The sequence below is a fragment of the Tauraco erythrolophus genome, chromosome 2 (genome assembly GCF_009769465.1).
Source record: "Tauraco erythrolophus isolate bTauEry1 chromosome 2, bTauEry1.pri, whole genome shotgun sequence".
Taxonomy (NCBI): domain Eukaryota; kingdom Metazoa; phylum Chordata; class Aves; order Musophagiformes; family Musophagidae; genus Tauraco; species Tauraco erythrolophus.
The window spans coordinates 12015007-12040962 of record NC_141466.1 but is presented as its reverse complement, the minus strand read 5'-3'; the positions used below and the strand labels follow the sequence as shown (position 1 = coordinate 12040962).

At 44.0% G+C, this 25956-nt stretch overlaps 1 protein-coding gene across 1 annotated transcript in view; it reads left to right on the top strand.

The window, feature by feature from the left end:
• Positions 1-1482: 1482 nt before the first annotated feature.
• Positions 1483-25956, top strand: part of RNF217 (ring finger protein 217) — a 60349-nt gene continuing 35875 nt past the window's right edge. Inside the window, exon 1 of the mRNA XM_086632101.1 lies at positions 1483-2145. Within this exon, the coding sequence (XP_086488227.1) occupies positions 1483-2145 (663 nt within the window). The remainder of the gene's footprint in view (positions 2146-25956) is intronic.

Here is a 25956-nt window from a genome sequence, read left to right as displayed (position 1 = left end):
GGTCAGCTTAGGTCTGGAAGAAATAATGTATTTTCAAGCCGAAGAGACCCCAAGCCAGCAGATGTTGCCAGTTGCCACACAGAAGAGCCTGGGGTGCCGCCATTTCCAGACTTTGGCAGGGCAGGGCAGGGCAAGGCAGGCTCCCGGTGTGGCTTTCTGGGAGGCTCAGCTCCTCTCCAGAGCACGCACAGGGCCCTCTGAAGCTGGGCTGGCCCCATCCAGTGTCCTGGACACCCCGTACTCTGGGATGGCTGGAGGGCTGCCGAGCTCCAGCACGGAGCCAGACAAACACACGGAGGTGCCCCAATTCCTACGGGGCCTGTGTGGGCCCGAGCTCAAGGGCTCGCTGGGGCTGAGGTGACAGCCCCTGGTATCCCCCCATCACCTCCCCACTCGCAGACCTCCTCCTACTCGTTAGCCGAGCCTCGCGATCTCCCAAGCAGAGCAACTGATTAACTTCCATTAACACTCCAGACAAAGTTTGGGATAGAAACCGCACAGTCCCTGTTAAGTTACTCTGCTACTGTGGGATCAGCTTCATGGCATCTGCCCGACGTGATGATGTAACTGCTGATGTCAAGGTCTGGAGGTACTGTCTTCAAGCAGAGGGACTGGCAGACTGACCAATGTGGATCCACCTGTTTTTAACCGCCGAAATTACTTCTGTGAATGTCACTGTATCGCCCGTTTTTGGCGCGCGGCTGTTACGGGCACGGCTTGTTCCTCCGGGCACACGGCAGGGACGGCGCTGCGCCCGATCTGTCTCCGCCGGGACGGTTTTTAACCGGACGCCCCACGGGCTGCTCCGAAGACGCCGCTCTCGGAGCACAAAGGCGTCACGAAAGTCCCACGGGGGTTTGCTTCCCAGCGCCCCTCCTCACTTCTCTCCCCGTGCTTTCGAGCGGGAGGCGACTTCTGGGGAGCGGCGGCCAACGGGACGACAGCCCGGCCGCAGGTGCGGGCACGCGGCGCGGAGGACGGCCCGGGGCGCGGGGGCACGCGACCAGCCGCAGCCGCGCGGCGGCACGCGGGCAGGCGCGCGGTGTTTACGGTCGGACGAGGGACGGGCAAAGCGCGCCGCGTCAGCGCGGGGCGGGGGCGGGCAGGGGCGGCGGGGGGCGGGCGCGCCCGGCGGGGCGGCCGCCGCGGGCGGGGGGCGGTGACGCGTGGGGCGGGCCGGGGCGGCTGCGAGGCGCGGCCGGGCGCGCTGCCCCGCGGCATCAGGGGCGGCTGCCCGTGTCCTCCCCGGCATGGGGGTCGGGCTCCGGCCGGGACCTCGCGGGGGGCGCTGACCTGAGCGGCACCCGCCGCTCTCTCCGCGCAGCCCCGCAGGGAAGAGGCCGGGCGGCGGCGGTCGGCGCCCGCTGGCGGGCGAGCGACGCGGGGCTCGGCGCGGCGGGCCGCGGCGCGCGGGGCTTGGGACCCGGAAGCAGAAGCGGGGCCGGGAGGCGGCTGGATGGGAAGGAGCGGCGGCGGGCGGCGATGGGGGAGCAGCAGAGCTCGCTGAGCGCCCCGCGGGCGGCCGACGCCGCGCCGCCGAGCCCGACCGGGGACCCGCGGGACCCCGGCCCGGACGAGCCGCCTCCGCCGCGAGAGTCGGCCCTGGGCGGTGGGGTGGCCGGGCCAGGGCGAGGCGGGGAGCCGCCGCCTCCCGCTGCCAGCCCCGAGCGGCGAGGGGCCGAAGAGGAGGAGGAGGCGGAGGCGGCGGCCGGGCCGGAGCAGTCGCCGGCCGCGGAGGAGCCGACGGCGCTGGCGGAGGAGGGGCCGGGACCGGAGGGAAGCAACGGCCGCCGCCGCCCACCCCGGCGGCACGTGTACTGTACCGTCTACTGCGTGGAGAACGACCGGCCGGCGGCGGCCCCCGCCTCCCCCAGCAGCGGCCCAGGCGGCGGCCCAGGCGTGGGGCAGCCCCCGGCGCGGCGCGGGGTGGCGACGGGCGGCGACCCACTGTCGGCGGGCGGCAGCATCGAGGTGGTGGACTTGTACCTGCTGCCCCAGCCCTTCTCCGGGCTGATCGCGGGGGAGTTCGGGCCGCTGCTGGTGCTGAGCTGCCGGGTGTGCCTGGAGGAGAAGCCCATCAAGCCCTTGTCCTGCTGCAAGAAGGCGGTGTGCGAGGAATGCCTCAAGCGGTACCTCAGCTCCCAGGTACGGCCGGCGGGCGCCGCTAACTTGTGCCGAGGGGGAAGACTGTGAAACGGAGCGGTCGCCGCTCCGGCCCGCCGCTGAGGCGTGAGCATCGCGCCGGGCGCGGAGCTGCTCGCCGGTGGGGTGGGGTGGTGCGGCGTAGGAAACCTTTCCCATCCCGTACGGAACACGTTTGGCAGCCGCCTGCGCGAGAGCTGCTGATTTAACGACCGTTTGTTCCCGAAGTGTTTGCGCGTTGTTAGGCAGCCTGTCGGGCCGGCCGCTTTTATGTTTTCAGGCTCTTGCCCATCTTTTAAAAACGATTCCCTTTGAATTCTCAAACTCTTGCTGTTACGTGGCCGGCACCAGCTTCCTTTGACGAGGAGTGCGGAGAACGATAAGGAAGAGAGTTTGGGAGCGTCAGCTGCTGCCTCTGAGGCGCCGCCGGGAGCTGGGGGCCGGGAGTTTGGGCCGCCCTCGGTGGGCTCCGGCCTGCTCCTCCGAGAGTGCTGCGCTTCGGTACGGTGTCAGTTACGTAGCAGTAAAGTCGTGCCGGGGGGTCTGTGTGACTCTGTGTGAAGAATCACAGTTACAACAGTAAACAAGAACTTGGTGGAGGGGGGAACAACACCAAAACACAACAACTTTTCCATCCTGGGCAGGTGGTTATCCACCCAGGGTGAGCAGCTCTTCACTACTTGTATTTTTATCGCTGTTTTGTCAGTCAGAACTGCTGTTTCAAACTGAAATTAGCAGCTTGAAAGCGAAGCTCTGTTTTCGCGAGTGTTTTTAGTAGCTCGTTTAGCATCACAAAACACTCGTGCATTGTTTGTGCCGCTGGTGTAGGCATGTCCTAAACCCAAAGAGCAATGGGAGAAGTATGGGTATATGGGGAAAAACAAAACCAAGTCAACCCTTTGCTTACTACCTTTATCTTTCCATTCAACAGAAACTTTTGGGACATGCTCAGTGGAGACGTGCTGGTTTGGTGGTAGAATGAGTTTTCACATCTATTGGGCTGGGATTTGTACTGGGGCAGCCTGTGCTCCTGCTGGGCTGCCTGTGTAGGGACGGGATGGAAGGCTACAGCTACCCCCGTGCACTATAAATAGTTGTTGGGCTGTTCTGACCAGGGAACATTTCACTGCTTGGAAATTGCACGTGCTGGCTGAAGTGAAGTGTGCTCCTCATGTGCTCCTGTCTGGGCATCGGTAGCCTGCATAGCATTTACTAGTGCTGGTAGCGTTTGTTTTGGCTAGTAGTAAACTCAGTAGTGTTTTTATGGACCACCTTCTTTATGTTTAGATAACAGGGAAGGGCTTAACGTGGGAACTTGTGAATGGGAGAAGTGGAGTTGTGTTTTTTATGTCTCCTGTAACACTGAAACTCAGGAACACTTAATAAGCCTTCTCGACTTCGTGCACAGAGCCCAGAATGGCTTAATTTGTAGTTAAGTGATGGACTGCAAGCTCTCAGTAAGCTTGTAGAGTATATTGCCAGTGCACGTTTGTGCCACCTTCATATTTGCCACTGAGGTCACGTGTCAGAATATTGCCTTGCTTGGAAGCTGGAAATTGCAAAGTGGTGTGATGTCGGGGTGGTCTTCTTTGACTTCTTGCAGGTACCTGCAGCCTGCTCTACAAGTTGACACAATGTATTGTGGTAGAACAGGTAGTAAAATATTTCAGAGAATGACCAGGCAGGGTCAACAGTGATCACCTCAGGTGATGAAATTCAAATGCCTGCAATGTAGGTATAAATGCTGAATTTGGTTACCTAAGCCCCTTTTTAAAGGAAAAAAAAAATAGTGATGAAAAAGAGGTGGGTAGGGTATAATTTGTTTAAAATAGTAGAAATGCTACTAGATGTGCCTGTTCTGTCCTATTTGTTTCCTTTGAGTAAGAAGGGGTGTAGGATCTTACAAGGTTTAGGAAAAAGTTGTATGAGAACAAGATTCTGCCCAAACCCGAAATAAGTGCAGTATTAACTGTGAGCTAAAGCGATATAGAGAGTAGCTTACAGTGATCTAATGGAAGTTAAGTGATCCGGTAGCTAAAGCCATACTGAAGAACTCTTCTCTGCTTTAGACTGGACTCTTGGAGGATGATCCAGCAGCTTGGTGGCTGGAACAGCTGGCTGGCCTGGGAGGCAGGTATATGCCCCATGAAGTGGGTTTAGAATTGGGTGGCTCTTGGATGCAGATGCAGGGATGCTCTCTTTGAGGAAGCCACTACTATTGCTGAGCACTCTGCAAAGGCTATCCCAGCAGCTATTAAAAGGTCTGCTTGGCAGATAGACGTATGGATACTTACTCCCAGTTATAAAAGATGGGACAGGGGTACGGATGCAGAGAAGGGGATAATCTGCAGCAGGGATACTGATCTTGAGAAGGGAGCAGAGCGCTTCTGTGGGCATGTTGTTACAGATGCTGTTATGACCAGGCAGAATTTTAGTTGCTTGATAAATTTGTTCAAGGTAAAAGGAAACAAAATACCGTCATATTAAAGTCCAGTGTGTTCTTCCCCTATCTTCCTTTTTTAAAAAAAAAAAACAAAAACAAAACCAGAAAAAAAACCAAGAAAGTGATATTTCTTTGAGAAGAACAAGAAGTGATGTATCTTTCCTTTGTGCTGTGGAAGGATCCTGTGACTCATCCTGAGGAGAGAGAAAAAGGCTTCTCCATGTCGGTTATGTTAGAGGAGTTTCTGGGAAGGGTGAGTGGAGGGCAGTATAGGTTAGAAATAGTCTCCTTTCATCTTTGAGACTTAGCACTTCGTGTAGCGAAGAAAAAAACAACTATTGCCAAAGGTTTAAAAGGAGTAAATACTGAGAAGCGGTTTCTGTTGGAAAATTTTAACAGATTTTCAGTTTGGGCACCATTTGATTTAGGAGTGTACCTGAAATTGAAAACAAACAAAAGCAACTGAAAAACAAAACCCCAAGCAGCAATACACATTGTTTGGATCTGGTTTCCTTGTCAGAAAAGTAGCAATCTGTGCCCTTTGTTTGAGAGGACACTGACTAAGTCTCTGGAGAAGGAGTGGTCTTTCATGCTGAAAATGTGGAGTATGTTGGCAGAAGTACTATGCTTAAAAATGATTCATGTTGCTTTTAATGTCTCTGCATGTTTTCCCAGTGAAGAAAGCTGGGTTCGTGATGACGGTTTCACTGTGATTTCTGCAGTGGTGCTTAATGGAGTAGCAAAGTAAAAACCCTGTTAATGCACTCTGCATTTTCTATGCAAACATGTAACAGCATCAAAACTTCTGCCTTGAAGCCTTTTATAGATCAGAAAATCAACTGGAGTTTTAGACGTGTTTAAAAAGAAGATGAAAATACTCCAACTGCAGAATTTCCTCATAGGGTTACCGGCATGCTGGAAAATGAGGGTAATTGAATAAGGAATGTCACATCGGAAGGTCCTTGGAGGTCAAATCCAGCCTTTCTTATCACCAGCACCTTGCTGCATAATCCCTTTCAAAGATTTAATGGCTGGCACAGAAGCTTAGCAGAGGAGCCCGGAGCTCCAGGCCGATCTGGAGGCTGACTTTTGGTAAATTGCGTAACTTCACCTCTGCCTCAATTTAGCTGTTCTTTCTCCTGGTCTAATGCTCGCAGACTCCTCAGGGCTTTTCTGACTACGACCAGTTTATCTGCTGTTGACAAAAAAAAAAGTCTGTGACTTCATTCTCTTGGACCCAGAGAAATCAAGGGAGGGGTAGGTACAGGTGATGCGTTAGCATGGAAGAGGTTGTGGTTCTTGCACCTCAGGACCTGGTGTGGATCCACAGAGCCGCCTGGGTCAGGTCCCAACAAGCCCTGTCTCCAGGAGTCGATGCAACCCAAAGCTATTCTTCTCAGTTATGTTTAATCATGAAGGTGAAATGGATAAGGCTGAAAGTGTGAATGTTTGACATGTCAGTGCTCTTCCAGGACTGTGGTGCTCACAAAAGCCGTTTCCATGGGCTCTCACACGTGCCAAGCGAGGTTGGGGTCAGAAGGGTGGAACAAGCGTGTCCCCTTTGGCTAGGAGCTGTGGGCTTCTACACTCGTGCATCCAGCATACAAACTGGGCATGGGGGAGGAAGAACTGGGGTTCACATCTCCTTCAGTTCCCATCTTCCTCTCCATTTCACATGGCACCAAACCCAGGTTATTCCAGAAGCTGCTTGCACACATAGCTTTGCTAAATGAGTGATTCACTTCCTAACCTCTCCCGGCTGCTTGTGTGTCTGAGTCAGAGGGAGTATTTGTACCTGGTTTTGCTTTTTGTCCATTTGTGTGTCTAGGAGGTGATGGGGGTGGGGTTTGTTTGGAAATTTTCTTTATAAACAAACAAATAGGTATGGGAAGAATTTTGACTTGAGAGGGAGAAGACCTGAAGTTTAACTAGGTTTTTGTATTTAACTTATTTCGTACTGGTAAAGAGGCTAAGGTTTATATATGTTTTCTCATCTCCCTAATCTGTAAACCTGTCAAGTGCTATTCAGAACAAAAATCTCACTTGTTTTTTAGCATGTATTGACTAGACCAAAATAATGTTTGCTGTTTCCCAATATCTATAAAATACAATATTTTCTCTAATAAATATTTAAAGCTATAGATATAATTGTATCTATACTTGTTTCACTTTTTCTGTAAAGTGGCTGTAAAAGTTTTAAAGAAACTTGGTGATTTGGCTGCCTGCTTTTTCTACATGCAAATCAGGAAACTTGATAATCCAGTTTTGATCCACTGCTTGTTAGTGATGCTTTATTTTGTAAAACTTATAATTCTCTTGGAACAGTCATTTTTACATTAAAGGACTTTGGGTGAGTTAATTTAAACAGCATACTATATTCTTGATCAGATATTATGGTGCTTTAATTATAGGAACTCTAATGAGATTAGTGGCCATGAGTAAATCAGAGGGGATTGTTGGGGGTGGGGAGAGGCTGCATCGAACCGCGTTTTGTGCATGGATGGTTTTGGTGGGACTAAAATCTTACTCTCTTCTCCTCACCGTCAAATGTGGAGGTTGTCTTCCCTCTGCCTGGGACCTGTTACCAGTCTTCCTCTCTCTGTGGCCTGAGATCATGGTTTTGACCTCTTTGTTTTCTGTGCATGATCTCTTTGTGGAAGACCTGGGGGGAAGAAAGTAGCAAACTGTTAGTCAGGATTTTTGTGGGGAATGTGATTATAAAGCCACGTAGTGAAGAGGATAATTTAGGAGCAAGCTGTGTTGCCTAAGACGAGTACTGGCTTGGAGCTGGAGGGACTTGACACCTGTGTGCCTCTTCAGGTGTCTGATTGTATCATGTAAATGATACACCTTCAAAGCTGTAGTCTGGTTGCTGATGAAAACCAGCCAGCAGAAATGGAGGCACCAAACACTGAATCATCTGATGGTTAATGAGCTGCTTGTGCCCTGAGTCAAACTAGAGCTCAGAAGAGCCACTGCCATTCAGTGGGGGAACAGCTCTGTGTTTGCAAGGGTTATTAATCCAAAAACATGCTCTAACGCTAGCTAGGGAGTTGCTGGGACGGCTGCAGGCTGGCTACCAGGAGGTAATGGCAGGGTGAGTGACCAGCCTCCAGTTGACATTGCAAAAACACAGAAGTTTCCAAAGGAGGAAGAGAGGTGCAGGAGAAGACAATATTATTATTACCTGCTAAATTACAGACTTTCTAAACCAAACCAGCCACTCCAGCCACTGTAAGGTGGCTGTGTTCCTGAGTAGAAAGAGAAGGAGGCAGGTAGACGTGACCCATCAACCGTGAGCAGCCTGGAAGCTGCAGGAGCACCTAAACTTCTTTACTCTCATTTTCAGCAAACAGCTCCTGAAGGACTGTCCTGTTCTTCTGACTTGAATGCAGTGCCAGTGCTGAAATGGTGCTGCATAGCCAGCTGCCCAAGGGTTACTGTCACGGTTCAGGATGACACCTGAGTACTTTTAAGATTGTAAGCATTAAAGTTGACTAGGCATAGAGGTGGCTTTCAGTCCCTCTTGAATGCTTGCTGATGGATCCGGTTTGGGCCAAAACTCAAGTTTGGAACAAAGTTTTACAAAATCAAGTGTTGCTGGAAATAATTTTAAATTCTTTTTAAAGAAAACTAATTTTGAGCAATGTTCTTGAATGATAATACTGCCCAGTTGTCCTAGTGTCCTTAGAATCTCTTGTCAACATACCACCGCTTTGTGATTTCCTCTTGTTTGGATAAGTCTTTGCCAGATGCAGAGCTGCAATATGTGGCCATCATTTCTTAGCCATGCTGTTATAGAAGGAAAGGGAAAAAGAGTAGCTGTTTTTCCAGTGAAGATGATTTCCATTAAAACGATCATCTGTAGGATCAGAGATGTTGGGGATAGAAAAGATAGCGTCACCTTTGAATAGTTGCAGGAAGGGTTTTGCTCATGGGGGAAAGCCTGAATTCCTGTGGTGAGGATAAATGGTGTCATGAATTTGTTGATGTTGGTAGCAAGGAGAGAGGGTAAATGACGAATCCTACAGTGGTGCCATGAATTTGTTGGTGTTGATAATAAAGTTGATTTTGAAGGGTAAAGACTTCCTATGAATGCGAAATCACAGTGAGAGATGAAGGAGAACTGCTTTTGTTTTAGCTTGAGTTAAAATCTACTTTTGAAAATCTAGGATTTCGGTGAAGCAGAAGCCCTGCTTGTCAGCTGCCTCCTGCAGCCAGTGTGTTGCACTTCACTGGTCTGTCTGTGGTGTTGGCATTGAGGACCATAGACAGGCTGAGCCATGGGGAGATCATCTGCCACGTGCCATCCCTCCTACTGCTTCCACCAGGCACAGGTATGGACTCAGTCCAGGGATTTTAAAGTGAAATAAGTTGAAAACTGAACTGTTGGTTTTTAATTGCCCAAACAAAGAGAAATGAAGGAGTTGAATGGGAGTTGGGACGGCCTTCAGCTCACCTCTGCCCCATTCCTCTATTTCTCCACCCAGAACAACTGTTCTTCCAACTGCTCTGGGGCCTCTTGGCCCTTCATTCCTCTCTTCTTCTTATACAAATATCTTGTTTCCTGCTGTCTAAACCAGCCAGGCTTGAGGAAAGTATGTATCTTACAAGGCCAGGATGTAAGTACATTGTCAAAATGATTAGGTTGTAAGGGATATAATTTCTTCAAAAGCGTTTAAACTGGTGAAGACAGACATTACTTACCCACCCAGGCGCACTGGTTTATCTGTCTTTGAGTATACTTTAGCTGCTTGCACTCATGTTTCTCTTGCTTTTTTTTTAATACTTTCTTTATGAATTATATTTTAAAAAGTAGTCCTTGTCTATAGGATTCTATTAGCCAAGTATCTGTGACTTTTTCTAGTATAGAAAATGTGACAAATTTGTGTAGTGATGAAGAGGTTATTTAACTTTTGAGTCCATTTCTAAGTACTTGAAAAATTTCTGGTATGGCAAAGAAATTAATTTTATTTTGAAGTTAACGTGAACATAAAAATAACAGCATTCCTGATGAATAGCCAGTTCTTAAATGTATGTTTTTCTGCTATGACGCACATAAATTTGTTTTATAGGTAAATAAGCCTTGTGAGAGCAGTTGCTTAATGTAAGTGAAATAGGAAAAAATTAGGATGAAAACCAAATTCAAGACTTTAATCCTAGAGAAGAAAACTTTATGGATTTCACTGCAGAAGGTCAGATGCTTAACAGTAGTTTAAGCCAGTTTTGGAACCAGAATTGAAATGGCTTTGGAGTCCACATCTGTCTTAGTAGATACCTCATTGCTTCAATTTAAGATCAGTGTATCTTTTCATTGACAAGCCTGTGGGGATGTACGGTTCCTCCTGTTTGTTTACTTAATTGTGAGAAAGGCTGTGTGCTTCCTAGATTACAATTTCATGAAAAGATAAATTTCTAAAGCTATCCTACTTCCTTACAAGCTTGCTAGTAGACTGTGTAGTGCAGTTGTAAAACGGCAAATGTCTCTCTTACTTTTATTATTTCAATGTGATATTCTTTGTATCTTTATCTTTCCATGGTTTTCTTTCCCCAGTGGTGTTTTTAAGAACAGTACAAACTATATTGGATATTGTAGTGGAAAATGTAAGGGGCAAAGTTGTAACTTTCTCAGGCCTGGTCATGCTGGTGCTGTTGTGTATTATTTTCTACCACTGACGTGATATGAATGGCAGCAAAGGCATTTACCTCTAGTTTAAGTGGTGTGGCTTCCTGATCTCATAGGAATGGTGTTTTATCAGCTCAGGGGTGTAGGATGGGGATCTGAATGACTCTGTCCCTTTAGCTTGTAGGAAAGGGAAGTCCTATCCAAACCATTTCAGTTGTGATGTGGCTCTGTGGGGTTGCTCACACAATACGAGGAAGGAAGAAGAGTAAGAAAATGATTACCAGGATGGGAAGGGCTTGGTGATGTTGTAAGAATCGGTTTGCCCCAGAAGGTGGATTTGCTCAGGATAAGCGGTCCTAAAACAAAAGGGAATCAAGACGACTGGTAACCTCCATATATGAGGTGGATCTTTTGCCTGTCTTTAAACCTGCAGCTAAATACTAGCCAGTTATTATGATAAATGGTGGCCAGGTCTATTTCTGGTTTCCTTTTGGAAGGGGGCGGGCAGGAAATAAATCTAACCTTAAAAAGCAGAAAAAAGTAATGGATTTTTAACGCAGTTTAAAGCATGGAACTTCTAGGAAAATAATGACTTAGTGTTTTGCTGGCCTGCTGGAAGACTTCTGTACGCTATAGGCAGCAGAGAGGGATGGAGTAGGTAGGTGCAGCATGCCATCTGTGACATGGTTACAGAGGTGCATCTTTCCTGAACAAGCAAGAAGTGCTTCACTATTGTCAATACTATTGCTGCTGTATGGGGGCAAAGAAATGATAGGGAATGGCTGCTTAATGCTTTCAGCTGTTTTAATGTTGCTTGCTGTAGGAGTGTGCTTTGGGGAGAGGACACCTTGTGCCTTTCCATTCCAGTGCACCTGTGCAGTGCCAGGTATAATTTGTCTGCTTAGAAGTACTCCTTTAGAGGCCTTACGGAAGCAAGTACGTAAACTGCTTAGTACTTTTTCAAGTGCATGTGCAGCTCAGTTGTGCAATAGCTTGGAAACTCTGCTCAGTTAATTTTACAGTATTAGCGTGCAGCTTAAAAAGGGGAAAAATGTGCAACTTTAAAGTTTTTTGGAATGGACAAATCCACAAAAGGGCATTCAAATACTATGGGGCATGTTTGCTAAGTGTCGTGTACCAACTACAAAATGTAGATGTTAGAACTCCAGACAGAATTGTGGTGGTGATAGTATATTTTATTGTGGTGAACTAATCTTACTCAGATTAAGGCAGAAAATCTGTTGTAAAAGGCTGGAAGTTCTGTCTAAATGTTGTTGCTGTTAGAAACTTGAGGTTATTGACATATACATAGCCATCTAGCTCTCAAAGTGGCTGAAGTGAAACACGTTATTAAAATCTGGATATTTCAAAGTATGCATATATCTGTGGTTCCTGTTTTCCTTACGTAGGGGCAGTGGAAATTAAGCAACCTCAGAAATTTTCACCCATTTGTATAATGGAAAGCACGTTCAGCCTTGCTTCTCTTGTATTTCTCAGTAATACTTAAAGAGTAATTTTCAAACTTCTGGAGATGCCCGTTCTTTTAAGGCATTATCTGGAGTTGTAACTTTATTTTAAATTACTAGAATCTTCCTAGTCTCTTAAGATTTAAACCTTCCTTGCAGTGAGTTGTGACTATTACTGATCAACATTGCTGACTTTGAAGTAGGTATTTCATGTGAGGGCTTGACTTCTTGTTCGTTTTGTGAGGGTAACTCTGCAAATCCTACCTGAAGTATGCCAGAGTGTAATGCTTCATGAGGACCCCACCCAAGCCAAGACAGGTAGTGAGGCAAGGCCAAGACATCACTTCTGGTAAATTAGGGATCTAAAATGAGTTCTAGATCTCATTCATTTTCTTTCTAATTCAAGAAAAGCAGACCTTGTTTAAAGATGAAGGTCTGCAGTCATTTTAGCTAGCAGTGCTGCTCACCCCAACCTGCAACTTGCTCCCTACTGTTTCTGCATCATCTGATCCACCTGCAGAAAAAAAAAATCTGGTTTAAAAGTGACCTTTCACAATGATTTTTTAATTTTTTTTTTTTGAGTCTTGTTGAGTTCCTAATTGTCTCATGCACAGCGTGGAAATGTTTATTCCACCGCAACATGGTACCAAATAAGATGTCCATGACTAAGCAGGGCCATTTTTTTTGGCAACTGTGACAGCCTGTCAGAACAAAACGACTGAAAAAGCACGAGGGAAGGGGACAGAACATGCTCAAGATGTTCTGCAGCTGGAGCTGCAGCACATGGAGGTTTTCATTGGAGCTTGATGAAATTAAACCTACAAGTTGGTCCTGTTGCTGCATCATTTCCTCTTTCAAAACCCAGACAGAAGTCATGGCTTGTCCAGTGCCCGAAGGTGTGTCTGCACCCGCAGCTCTTGGACAGGCACGGTAGCATGGTCCAGAGTGTCCGTTTGAGCTGCTCACAGCACAGAGGTTCCCCATCCAGCCCAGGCTGGTACCCACTGGTCTCTACTGCCTAGGGCTGTATTAAATAAGAAGCTGTGAACTAGCTGGAATCTTAAAGCATCCCAGAGTGCTTTATAACATAGAACAGATTTATTCCTAAGGCAGTTTTACAAGTAAAGTTTTTCATATGAATATTCTTGCTGATGAGGAACCTCTTTTTTTGATCTTGCTTGTTTCAACAGCTTTAGTTTGTGCAGCCAAGCAGTGCCAAGTGTCAGCATTATTTTTTAAAGAGAAATTTTCCCTGCACCGTAGAGTTCTCAAAAGAAGCTCCTTGTTGCTTCTTACCTGTTTGAATAACAAGTGAAAAAATGCAGAGATCAAAATGGTAGAAGAATTTTTGGGTTTTAATGTGGGGGTTGTGGGAGCTTTTTTGGGGGTAGGGGGTTTGTTTTTCTATAAAGATAGACAATGGCTGAAGGCTGTTATTAAATGTGATCTGATTTTAAAACTGCACAACAGAACAAGGTGCAGCACTGTCATGGAAGAACTGGTGTGCATCATCTTGAGATCTTTGCTGGTGAAGGTTCTTTTTGAACTTGGCCATGCTATTTGTTGGTACAAGTACAAAGAAACCCATGTTTTTTTGAAGAAGACAACCAAAATCAATGAATTATTATTCCAGTATATTCTTTTCCACTCTAATTGACTATGTTTCTGTAGATGTACTGCTTTTGACTACTAAAAATTTTAAGCCTATTTTACAATGAATATACAATCTTTTTAAGCTGTATGTAATCCACACTTTCACAAGCTAGAAGCGTGTTTCTTAGAGAGAAGCATTGAGATGTTTGCTTGGGTTTGTTTGGGGGAAGGGGAGGAGACAAGGAGAGGTTCCTGTCTCCTTGCTTCGATAATGAACTGGCACTAGATGATAAGTTTTCTGATACTAGCTTACCATTAGCTTCTTGTGTTGAGTTTTGATCTAGGGTAATTTTTATCAGTCCTTATAGTGAAAAGAAAGAGCAAGAGGTTTTTTGACTTGCATTTTTTTTCAAGTAGGAGCTTGTGCAATTGTTAGAATGTTAGTAGGAGGCAGCAGATCTGGGTTAATGATGGATGACAGCTGATGTGAGTGGCTAATGATGATGGAACTGCTAAAAAGGTGAGTGCAATTTGAGGATGTAGTAGAGAGAGGAGAGCAATGGCACTGTTGTATGTGGTGAGGCTTTCTTTGGAATCTTGGGCATCAGGGTTTAAGAAAAATGGCAGGAACCAGGAAGGACCACAAGGAGAAAAGCACTGTGGCACAGATGCAGAACTTTTATTTTAGCACAAGGAAAACTGGGAGGAGAAATGACTGCTCTCTATAAACACAAGAGGGAGTAAGTTGGGTAGGCACTTCTAAGCAAGTTTTGGCACAAGACAACCTATAAAAATTGCGATGAATTAAGTTAGGCTAGAGATCAGCATGAGTTTGTATATTTGGGATAGAAGTGAGGGACCTGGGAGAGCCCTTCCAGTCTCTGAATTTGTGAAGAAGGGCACAGCGATTCTCAAAGCCAGCACCTTCGATGTGTCGAAAGGACTTGGTATATGGCACCAGTACGTGCTGAATTTGGCCCGATTGGATGGGAAGGCTGCCTGCACTTCTCAGAGTATGCTCTGTTGAGGAGAAGCTTGAGTCCAATGAGGAATGGTAGAAGAGTTTTATTGTTTGGTGTTATTCTTTTCTTTTAAACCCTTTAAAAACAGCAAAGGATTTTTCTAATGCCCAGTGTGTACCTGTAAGCAGTGCACTTGAAACTGTTCTGCGTGTCTGGCCTTTTTGGTCTGTAAGGAATCTGAAGTCAAATGTCTCGCACTGTTTTTAGGAGAAATGACTTTTGAATAAATTTCAAATCGGTGTTTTTGAGACTGTTTTTGGTTAGACTGATCTGGCTGAATCAGAGCAGTTTCCAAGTGGTCCCCTCCTTACGCTGGTGGAAGAGAGACTGCATTGCCGTTACCCGAGTTGACCTAGGCTATGGAGGATGCCTTTGTGAAATAACTCTCTCCAATGAATTCGGGCTGTTGTATAAAGAAACTTGAGAGAAAGAACAATTAGCAAAGACAGGTGATTGTTTTAGTTTCCACAGATTGCTTTTATATGAAAACAGTGAACAGAAGAGATGGTTAAGGTACCAGAGAAAAGCTATGTAACATTGAAAAACAGTTTCTGAAATTGGGTGGTTTGGGCATGGGGTTTGTTTTGATTGGGGTTTTTTTTGGTGAAACTATACAGTTACCAGCTGGGCTAATGTCCTGTAGATTACTGGAAGGTGGTAGCTGGTTGTTGTTGAACTTCCTTAGCTTTCTGTTAGTCTTTAGTTTAGCTGTATCCTTCACTTGACAGGCTGCAGCATCATTAGTCTGGATTTACCTCCTGATATTCTAAGCGCTTTTTTTTTCCTTCCAGTTTTTGATAGCAATATCTGACAAGTTTTGTGGAAGGATTTTAGCCTCCTTAAAGTACTTATGTTGGCTGCCAGGTAGTCTTTTGGTAGCTCAGGGTGGTTGCAAGGTGATTTATTGGAGATTCTGATGAAATCCATCCTGGCTCTGTGCCTGACCACGTGTACATAGGGAGGGCTTTGCTGCTGAAGTGCAAAAAATGTCAAGTTTCTGTATCCATCACAAAATATGCCTGCAAGCTGCTGAATGAACTTGTTGAAGCTGTCGTTCTCACTGTAGCTGGAATATGTTGATTTTTCCCTGTCGATCCAGATTCTACAACTCTTGCGCAGAGGTAGAGGCTGGGTAGCCAAGCACACGTCTTGCATCTTTGATGTCCTGTATGTGTTTGCTCTTTTGAAGACTGTGTAGCATTAAAGAATATTTTTATTCATTTCTTATTAAGTTAGATTTGTACCAGACTGAACTGGTCTCTTTTAGGGTTTTAGTTTCACATGGTGTCTCTGAGTTCACCAGTGAAGTCAGTCTGGGAAGATAAATTTAATGGAAGCACTAATTGATTTAATTTTGTCTCTGAAATCAATATCAAGCACTAATCTGATCACACCAAACCTACTTCTGGATTTGAACAAATCTTACACAAACATGAAGACTGATATATGCTGACACCAACAGGCATTGAAACATGAAAAACATTTCTGAAACATGTAGGCTTATTTTTAATGGATTACTTCATATATATAAACTGTGGTGGAAAAACTGATGAGAACTATATCTGAAATATATCAAATAATAGTATATCTTGGGTAATGGCCTATTGAGACGTGTGAAAGTTGCAGAAGTACTACTCAAGGAATACAAAAAGGCAGATGAAACAAAGTAATTGGCTGGCTAATATGTATTTTGAGTGGGTTATAAAAACTTTATTTATGGCAGGAAGTTGAGCTTCTTGAAAAGATATACGCTTATCTAATGAGTGCTGTAAAGATCCTGGAGAGTGACCTCTGTTCTCACTAGCTTCCAACTTTTGCGCTCTTTCTTCTTCCCTTTCCAGGATGAGCTTCCTTTCCATGATCAGGAGCTTTTTTAAATGGTATTTCCTTGCCATAGTGATCCTTTTACTTAGAGTGTTTGCAGTCATGCTCTGAAAAAGTAGAGGTTTATACAATTTAAGACTAACTTGGTCATGTTATAGACTATTCATCAATGCCATTAAAGTAAAAATTTTGTATTGGAAGAAATCATTACTGTGTGATTTTGGTGGAAGGAATTGTTATTCAGCCATGGACTTTTCTTATCTCCTTTGGATCTTTGGAGTGTTTGTCTTGTTTTTCTTCCTGAAAATGTATAATTGACCAGGAGAGAAAGACCTCCTTCCAGGAGGATCTTTGTAATCAGATGTCACATCCTTTTGTCTGTCCAGCTGTTTTTGAGCAAGTATGATCCAGGTAGCAGGTTTCTCCAAGAGCTGGCCGTGCTTTGTATTGGTGGTGTCATGCTGTAGCGTTGAACCAAGGTATTTAAGCCAAGGCTGAACCTTCATGACACATCAGTTACAGCTGGCTTAAGACACTATTCACCATTCCTGGAGCGGGGGGATGAACTATGTTCACATCAGTGAAATTACAGCTTGCTTGTTTTCTTCTTCACCAGCCCCCCTCCCGCCCTTCCTCCTTACTGCAAAGTCATGGGAAGCTTTGTTACTTGTGGCTTGGAGGACCTGGAATTTGTCTCTTCTGGACTAGCTTATGTTACTCTGTTGTTCAACAGCTGCCTGTGATTTCAGCATGCTGACTTTGAAGATGAAGCTTGATAGCCTTGTGCTTCTATTATGCAGATATTTTTGGTCGTGAAGTGGAGCACTTGTGAGTTTTGGAAGTATAAAAATTGTAAAAGCTCCTTACAAAAAGCTTTTTGTAAGACAACTTCACCTGCCCCAGGTAGCAGAAGTTATTGATTTTGTTGTCCCTTTTCTTACTTCTCTCTTAAGCTCTAGAAATGAGAAGAGGGTGGAGTAACCATGAGATTAAGATTTCATTTGTCTGCTTTTCCTCCTTTTTTCCCTCCTCCCTTTCTCTTTGAGCAAAATTAGATTGGAGGTGGGAGAGTATTGGGAAAAGCAGTTAGTCTCTCTGAAGCAATACAGTTCCTATCCAGAGTGTTTTGCAGGTGACACCCTTATAAGTGATGGTACAGGGGACAGGTTTGCTCAATTGCAACTTTAATGTTTCAGTTAAACCTGCATACTGTGTTGGATATAATAAGAGGTGTTTTGATTTTTGCATAGGTGATCAAGTGCTTGTGCAGGAAGTGACTAATACAGCTGGGCAGGTAGGGCTGCGCTAATGAGACCAGAATCATAGAATGGTTTGAGTTGGAAGGGATCTTAAAGATCATCTAGTTCCAACCCTCGTGCCACAGGCGGGGACACTAGATCGGGTTGCTCAAAGCCTCATCTAACCTGACCTTGAACACCTCCAGAGATGGGACATCCACAGCTGTTCTGGGCAACCTGTTCCAATGCCTCACCACCCTCAGGGTGAAGAATTTCTTTCTAATATCTAAACTAAATCTGCCCTGTTTTAGTTTGAAGTCCCTACCTCTTGTTCTATCACTACACGCCCTTGCAAAAAGCCCCTCTCCAGCTTTCTTGTAGGCTCCTTTTAGGTATCAGAAGGCTGCTAGAAGGTCTCCCCGGAGCCTTCTCTTCTCCAGGCTGAACAACCTCAACTCTCTCAGCCTGTCTTCATAGGAGAGGTGCTCCAACCCTTGGATCATCTTTATGGCCCTTCTGTAGACCCGTTTCAAGAGCTCCATGTCCTCCTTATGTTGGGAGCCCCAGAGAAAGAAAATGGGCTTTATTTGAAAAAGAGCAACTGTCACTATCCAATTGAGAGGATGCATCACATGGCAGTAGGACATTTGGTGTTGATTATTCGCTTTTTAGAAATTATATTTTTGGGAGTTTAGTATTTAAAGAAATTACCTGCATATATCATGTCTTGAGTTGTACAACAGATACATTAGTTGTGCTAATACTACGTGTTACAAACCCAAGCAAATAAAATTGCTCATAGGTTTTTTTAAACTGGAAAAATACAAAATTGGGATAGTTGATCAGTCTTAGCTGTCCTATAGTGACCACAGTGGAAAAACCTTGGATTCATGCCTACCTGTCACTCCCATTTAAACTACCTTAAAAATCAGATTTGGTTCACCTTTTGTGGGAAAGGATGATGGGTTTTGGTATGGTTTCATCTGAAACTGTTTGCAAACTTGTAAAATTCTAATAATGCCTTTTTTCTGGAAAACTAAATTCGGAGGAGTGGTACCTAATTGTTGACATTTCCTTAAACCTGTAAATATTGTATGGAGTGACACTGACCGCTGTAACAATACAAATATTTAATAATCGTTAAACCTTTGTACTGAAGTTAAGCTACAGATTCCTCCATGAAAAGAGGAAATATATACGTCTTGCATAGTTTCCTTTCTACTTTCATGTTTCCTTTTGGATTTTTATGTTTGGACTCTTGCTATTAGTTTCCTTCTGAACTTGCATGCCACAGGAAATTGTAATACTCCTGGAATACAGGCAGAATTGTGATGTTTCCATCTTAATGACAGTTAAATAAAACAGTCCTAGTGTTTTCTCTTGGGCTTTTCCCTCCTGTTTGTGGGTTTTTTTTGTGGCGGAGTGGAGGCGGGGGTGTTGTGCTCCACTTTTCTGATTAGATCTCTTGAGCAGTTTCTGTTGGTTGGCCAGATTGTCTTTGCTGTACTGCACTTGAACTTGTGGCTCAATGGTTTTACTTAAGTGCCTCTTAAAAGTACTTCTGTTGTATGGTAGTCAGTACCGTATGAATGTATGTAGTTTGTCTGGTCCCAGTAGGACATGAATTCGCCACCCTCTGACATAAGATGTTTATCTGCTGTCGAGCTAAGGAGGAAAATCATTGAAGTCCCATGTGAATTCAGCAAGTGCGTTTTTTATTGAGTAAAAGTATCTTCCGTGTGTCACAGTTTGAATTTATTGTCTGCTGTTAGGATCGAGCAATCCTAACCCAGATTTCTAGATTTTCTTGGTTTCTTCCAAATGGAAATGTTCCATCCTACTTGAATCTGTGAGGAAGATCCTAGCAAGGAGTTGGTTTGGACACCTGAGAGTGAACTTTGGAGGAGCCCACTTGTTTTGTTGTTCTTGCCAGTATATTAAAAAAAAACCCAAACAAACCACATATAGGCTATTTCACTTAAAGTCTTTAGTGTTTCATCGATGGAGTAGGGAACTCAACATTGCAGGATATTTGTCTTTGTGTTTAGAAATACTATCCACAGGGAATCAAATGAGACATGATAAAAAACTGCGATTAAACGTGCAGATTTTTTGTTAGACAGCTTAACTCACTGGTAATTCTGACAGCATCAAGCTGTACCAGTCCTGTGGGACTTGAGCAACAGTCACTCTTTGTCCATACTGGCTATTTTAGACTCCTGTAATATCCTGTGGTGATCCTGAAGCACGGTGGCATTTTTCTGGTGTGCGTGCGTGTTCCTTTCCTGCCATCCAGGAGGAGTGGGCGAACTGAAAAGCAGCAAGAACAGCAGGATGGAGGTGGCAGCGGAATTAAATTGAATCGGACAGAAAGCCTTGTTTCTGGATGCAGTGCCACAACGTGGGAGCTGAAGGCAGCCTGGATGCTGATGGCAATCCTGTAAGGCTTCTTATGCAGAGGACGAAGGCTAATCAGGGCTGGCTTGGCGGAGTAAGAACAATTTGGTGTGGAGAGACCTGGTGCACAAGAGATGGGGGCAGGGTAGGGGAGAGGCAGGGTGTCTGCTGCCTGGGGCAGGCTGCAGGGATCTGCTGGCTCTCTGCATTTGCTCTGCCTAGGATGACATCTCTCCTGGCAAAGCTCCGTCTAGCAGCTGATCAGCATAAAATCACTGCCTAGTACTGCTAGTGGTTATTCCCTGCATCCAAGCATCAGGTTTTTTGTCTTTATATGTGACAGTTGACTTCCAACTTGCTTACAAAGTACATAGAAGCTGATACTCTCCCATACAACTGGTTTTGAGGAGCAGGATGATTACAGCTTTCGTGAGTCTAGAAGCTATGAGATGAGAGAGAATAATGTAATAGTTAAAGTAGAACTGCTTTGTTGTTGTTTTTTCCTGGCAGTATTAGAGCCTTCCAAGGTGATCCTAGCTAAATCCCCTAATCCACACTTCTCACAGATGACCATTTACTGCAGCGACTCAGTTTGTGAACTCACCTTTGGCACTCAAAGTCGCTAGGAGCTATGCTTTGAGGTAAATCAAGGTGATGTTACGAAAAAGACATTCTTATTTACAAGATGTTCATATACTATAACAAGAAATTAATAACTTTCTTTAAAGATTTTTGTGTGCAGAAATAGCTAAGGATGCACATTAACAAATACTTTCAGGATCTCTGTTTATTTTATCATTCTTCCTGTGTGATGAAAGACTTGCTAACCTGTTCTTTCTTACTGATTACAGTTTTGCGAATGAGAAATTAAATGGAGCTGTAATTTGCACTTAATTTTAAGCATGGCTATTTGTACTTTGGAAATTTAGCGCAGCAGACGTGCATGGTATGTGGAAACTAGCGCTAGTGTGGGTTTTCTTATTTTTTCCTAATTTTACTAGTGTTTACTGTTTTCCTGATGTATATAACTTTACCAGACTTCCTCATACATATTAAGTTGTTCATTGTGCGAAACTTGCACAGTTACTCTGCATGTGAAAGCCTGAGATGCAACTGATCACTTGGGGGTATCATTGATCAGGTGGAAGACTCAGCCCTTTTCTGTTCCACTTAAAGTACTCTAAGTCTTTCCTTCAGTCTTCTATAGCTTGTAGCATACTTACATGTTCAGTACAAATATTCTAATGTATTTCAGTAGGGGCTGAAAGTAGACTCCAGAGACCTCACTATTAGAAATGGCTTTATAATTAGGATACCCTATGCACCAGAATACAAAAAAGGATTAATTTTGCCTTTAATAAAAGAGGTTTCATTAAATCTAAATAATTTCATAAAATGTTCTTAAACTTTCCCTCAGTACTGCCTTACTATTGCTTGGCAGCAAGTGGCTTGGGGATTTAAGTGTACGCATCCTTTGACTTTTTCAGATTGGTCATTTTTACCTGAGTGACCCAGTTTTTAAGGATTATATTTTAAAGTAAATTTTAACAGATTCGTTTAGTTACTTTTTTCTTGCTATCAGCTAAACTACCCTGTTCCCAAATGAAGTTTGACAAAAAAAATTAGTCTTTTATATGCTCTTTCAGCCATTTCCATGATGTCACCTTCAGTTTATGTAGGGAATACATATGGACAGAGGAAAGTTAGAGACTTTCACTCAGTTGACCACTGAATGTTGGTATCATTAAGTAACATTAAGTGAAATTAACATTCTAACCCCCTGCCCAATGGCGGGGGTCTGGAACTAGATGATCTTTGAGGTCCCTTCCAACCCTAACCATTCTATGATTCTATGATCATTAGCTCCTTGATACTAAAAGTTTCGTAAGCCTGTGTGTTTGTAAGAAAGAGAGTTGCACAGGCACACAGTGAGACGTTTGTTGATCATACCGGGCAGGGAGGAGCACCAGGGACTAGCTCTGGATGGGTGCTTCTGCCATCTCTCCCTATCCAGTTGGGAATAAGGGGATGGGACAGTCACTGAGACTGATCTGTTGCCACCAAAGAAAGCGCTGAGATGTTTTAACAAGTACTAGAAATCTCAACCAGTGGGGAAAGTCCTTTTTGGGGACTGTCAAGCTATTTTTCTGTCCTACTGATGCTGCCAGAAATTCTTGGCTTTTATGATATCTGTGGTTCAAAAAGCTATAGCATATTGGAGTGGTGGTGAGGAATCAAAAGTAGGCACATATAGACAGAAATTCCAAAATTGCTGTATTTACTAGGAAACTAACACAGCCATGTTTGTTCTCATGCAGCAATGGTTTGATTCTTTTAGAGAGATGTCTGTACAGTTCAGAAGTTACTTCAGCAGCAGGTTGCCACCCGTTTCCCTTGCTGCAGGCAGCATTCTGATGAAAAGCACATAACAACCACACTGCTTATCTTGGTGTTTGGGTGCGCTCCCAAAACCACAGGAGTCACAAATACAAATATCACTGCCTTTCTCTTGCACAGAAAATCAGTGTGCTTTGGGGCAGCAGTTGCCTGGGCGACAGCAACAGCAGTTTGCAGCGGCAGTTCCTGCTGTTTGGTACAGGTGCAGGTTGAAAGGAGGCTTTACAAGTGCAGAACCTTTCCTGGATGAAGGTGTGGGGCAGCAGGAGCAGTTCAGAGGGTAACCATCCTTTGCATGAGTGTGTCCTGGTTTTAGCTGGTTATTAAAGGGAGGGAAATTAGGTGGATTTGGAAAATTTTGAAGAGTAGGCCTTTTTTTTCCCACCTTGTACGTCAGGCAAGAGGACATTGTGTTCCAGGGAAAAACTGTAGGAGAGAAAAGATGTGACTTCTGGGAAAGGCAGACTTCCTAGGAAAGGCTGAAGTGGATGCCTCTTCTTTCTTTTCTCTGAATTTTTCCCTTCTTGTTGTCATCCTCTCCCTAAACAAGCTAGAGCAGCTGTGACTGCTTTCCCCATTCTGACGTAAACCACTTGTATTGGTGGCACATGATCATCAATGGTTGCTTAACCATAGAGGGTAATCACAGTTTGCAACTACTAGGTAGAAGTATTTGCTCTGGAAGAACTGTTGGGTTATTTTTCAAAAAAAGAAAAAAAAATAGTAGTTTTTATCCCATTAAAAATCTAAACCAAAACTAATATTTTGAGAGAGGTCATATTTGGATAGACAGATCAGTGGTGTTTAACATTGTGTAGTATGCTTCCATTTCAATGAAAATACCAATGAAACGCTAGATCAGATATGTTTTAAAAGTTTTCATCTTCTTGCTAACAAACATTGTATTTATTTTCTGTCTCTTTGTCACAAAAGCTTTCAATCCTTGCAAAATCCGTTCCTGGAGAGGTACATGTCCTTGTATACAAGCCCTCTTGTGCGTACTCCGTTGCTGTGCTTTGTAACAATTGCTTTCTCCTCCTGTGCTGCTTCAATTCCTACTTGTTAACCTCTCTCCCACTGAGGTCTATATATGTTCTTTGGAAATAATTAATGAAACTAGGATTTCCTCAACTAGTGTTGAATTCAATTACTAATGGAGTCTGCGGTTTCAGAAGTGGAGATGGATATAGTTGACCTGATACTTCCTTCACCTCACTCACCTGTCCATGTCCAGGTCCCCAAGCTGGCAGTCCTTACTGGTGGTGGCTTGAAAACTCCAATACCTACTGGTAAGAACAAAGCTGCTGCTGTAAATATTCAGTGTGGCAATCCAGTTTCTGGAGCCCTACAAAAGTTTAATACTGGCAGAAGTGACGTTTCAAGATATCTAACAACCTTTATCTAACAACATCACTTTACAAACCCTCATAGTTAGTAATCCTTATTTTCTTTTCTCTCTTTTCTTTTTTTTCCCATGGAGAAATAGTGATTTTCTTCCATCTGTAGGCATTTTTTTCCCTACTGTAACTGATTTTAAGTTAAAGTCTCTGGAGGGGATGTGTTTACTCTTGGAACAGAACAATGAAATGTTTACTGAAAATTCTTTGCAGTGTATGTCAAGTTAATGAGGTGTCCTGTTTGTAGTGTATCTTTTATACTAATTGTTTTATTTTTATAGTCAGCTGCTTCAGTGTTTTGTAGCATGTGTGACATTGTTGATAGAGTTCCTCTGTGCTTCTTGTTCAGAAGTTGCTGAAGATACCTATTAACTTAGTTGTTTCATTACAAGTTATGCATTTCTTCATCTTAGAAAGCCTAGTTACTTCATAAGTCTTCCCTTCGCTTTAGCTTCACAGATAAGACTCTTGTATCCTCCAGGGATACAGCTGAGAGGAGAGCAGAAATAGTGCCAACAGAGAATCAGAAAGTGTGAAGACCATCTGAACACCCATGGGGTGAGTGTCAGGGTGGATGCCAGGTTCAGACCTGAAGCTCAGTGAAGGATTTCAACACATGCTGTTTAGCATTTTAAGTACTTGTACAGAATAGGAAAATATACCTTGGTACTCATAAACCTAATAATCACCTAGCTATGCCAAAACACAGGCTGCTTTCTGAAGAACAGTAATTTTAGGACGTGTGTGGAAAACACTGATGCATAGATTCGCGTGGAGAAGGGATGGGGTGCAGCCCTCCAACCTTGGTACTGTCATTACCATTAACTGTTTTTACTGAGGGGAGCTTTTGGTCATATTTCAGGCTTGTAGCCTTCTTAAAGGTAAGCAAAGTTAACACGAGAAGTACCTGGCATGTGATCTGAAGGTGTAGATTGACATGACAGGTAAGAAGACTGGTGGCCAGCTACCTCTGCAAGAGTCTCTCTCCTTGACCATGTGTTTCCCACTTTTCTCTTGGGCTGTGAACTAGTGATCATATGTCACAAAGAGGATTAATTCAGCTGCCTGATCAATTAGGAAACTAATCTAAAAACACCTCAGTCTCCTATGTTAGCCAGCTGAAGCTTCTCTCCTTGCAGCCTCGCGATTGCTCTCTAACACAGAGATGGCGAAGGGAAAGCTGTATTGACATCTTCTGTAAGTCTTTAGCTTTAGGCAGGGTGCAGTCTGAGATACCAGCGGTCTTGGCTGACTGTGACCTGTGGAATGGCTGAAGAGATCTGAGACCTGGGGAGGGATAACTGGACTAGCTGATATGTGAGAGGTCTGGCTGAACCTGCACCCCAAATGTTTCAGGCCTGTTAGGTGTTTTGATCACATAACTGGAGACCTTGGTCTAAATTCCTGGTGATACAGGGTAAGCCTGACATAGCATCCAGAAAGAGAAGTATGGGTAGAAGTTGTCTTTTTTCTTTCTGTTCCACGCTAGTCTCTTTAACCAACCAAAAAAGATGTTTGCAGGGAACTGAATTCAGTGATTACAACAGTTACTTCTCCCTTTCTCTTCATATTCAGGCACTGGCTGGAACTGTTGTTATCCTCAAAGGAGCAAAAGTGATTAAAAACATGAGGAGGTAGGGAAGGGAAGCCTTAATTTTACATTGTGATTTTTCTCCTACATGCAAGTATTTCCAGAGCCTTATCTGATCTCAACAGTGTTTTTTTAACAGTCTAATCTCTTCCTCACTGTTAACTCCGAAATTTTAGACACCAAGGCATTCTGACTTACTGTACCTCTGTGCTTCACTTTTACTTCACAGTAAAAGCAGGCTTTCAGAGCACACCACTATGTGCAACAGGTTCTTCAAATCCATAGCAATGTTTTGAACTGGTAAAGGGTTTGTAGTGAAAGTCATATTATGTTGTTTTAAATTTGTGTCTAAGAAAAGTATATGTATAAACAGCAGATGAATAAATAGTAGTGTTTAAGTTTTTTTGGTGTGTTGTTTGGGATTTTTTTAAAAGAGAATTTGGAACAAATGGGAAATTGTAGTTTCTTCTCTTGTGGCAAACCTGGTGTGAAAATGAGCATTTTAACAACCTAATCAGCTGATAGAACTGCCTTCAGGAATTTAAATGAGCTTGCTTCGTGTTTTCTTTATGAAAAAGCAATAAGCAGAATATGTCATTCTGAACACAGTTATGATTTGTTTTTCTTGATATAAAATATCTGCCTTGTCTGCTTCTCCCCTTGTTTTGCTATTTCTAATGATTTTGCGATGTTGTAAAGATTCTAGCTGCTTGTCACAAACAAAGTCTGCAGCAATCAATACATAAATGCTTTCTTGTTAATCCAGGTGAAGACTGTATTTTGCCTTCACATGGGACCCAAGTCTGGCAAACTCTCAGGG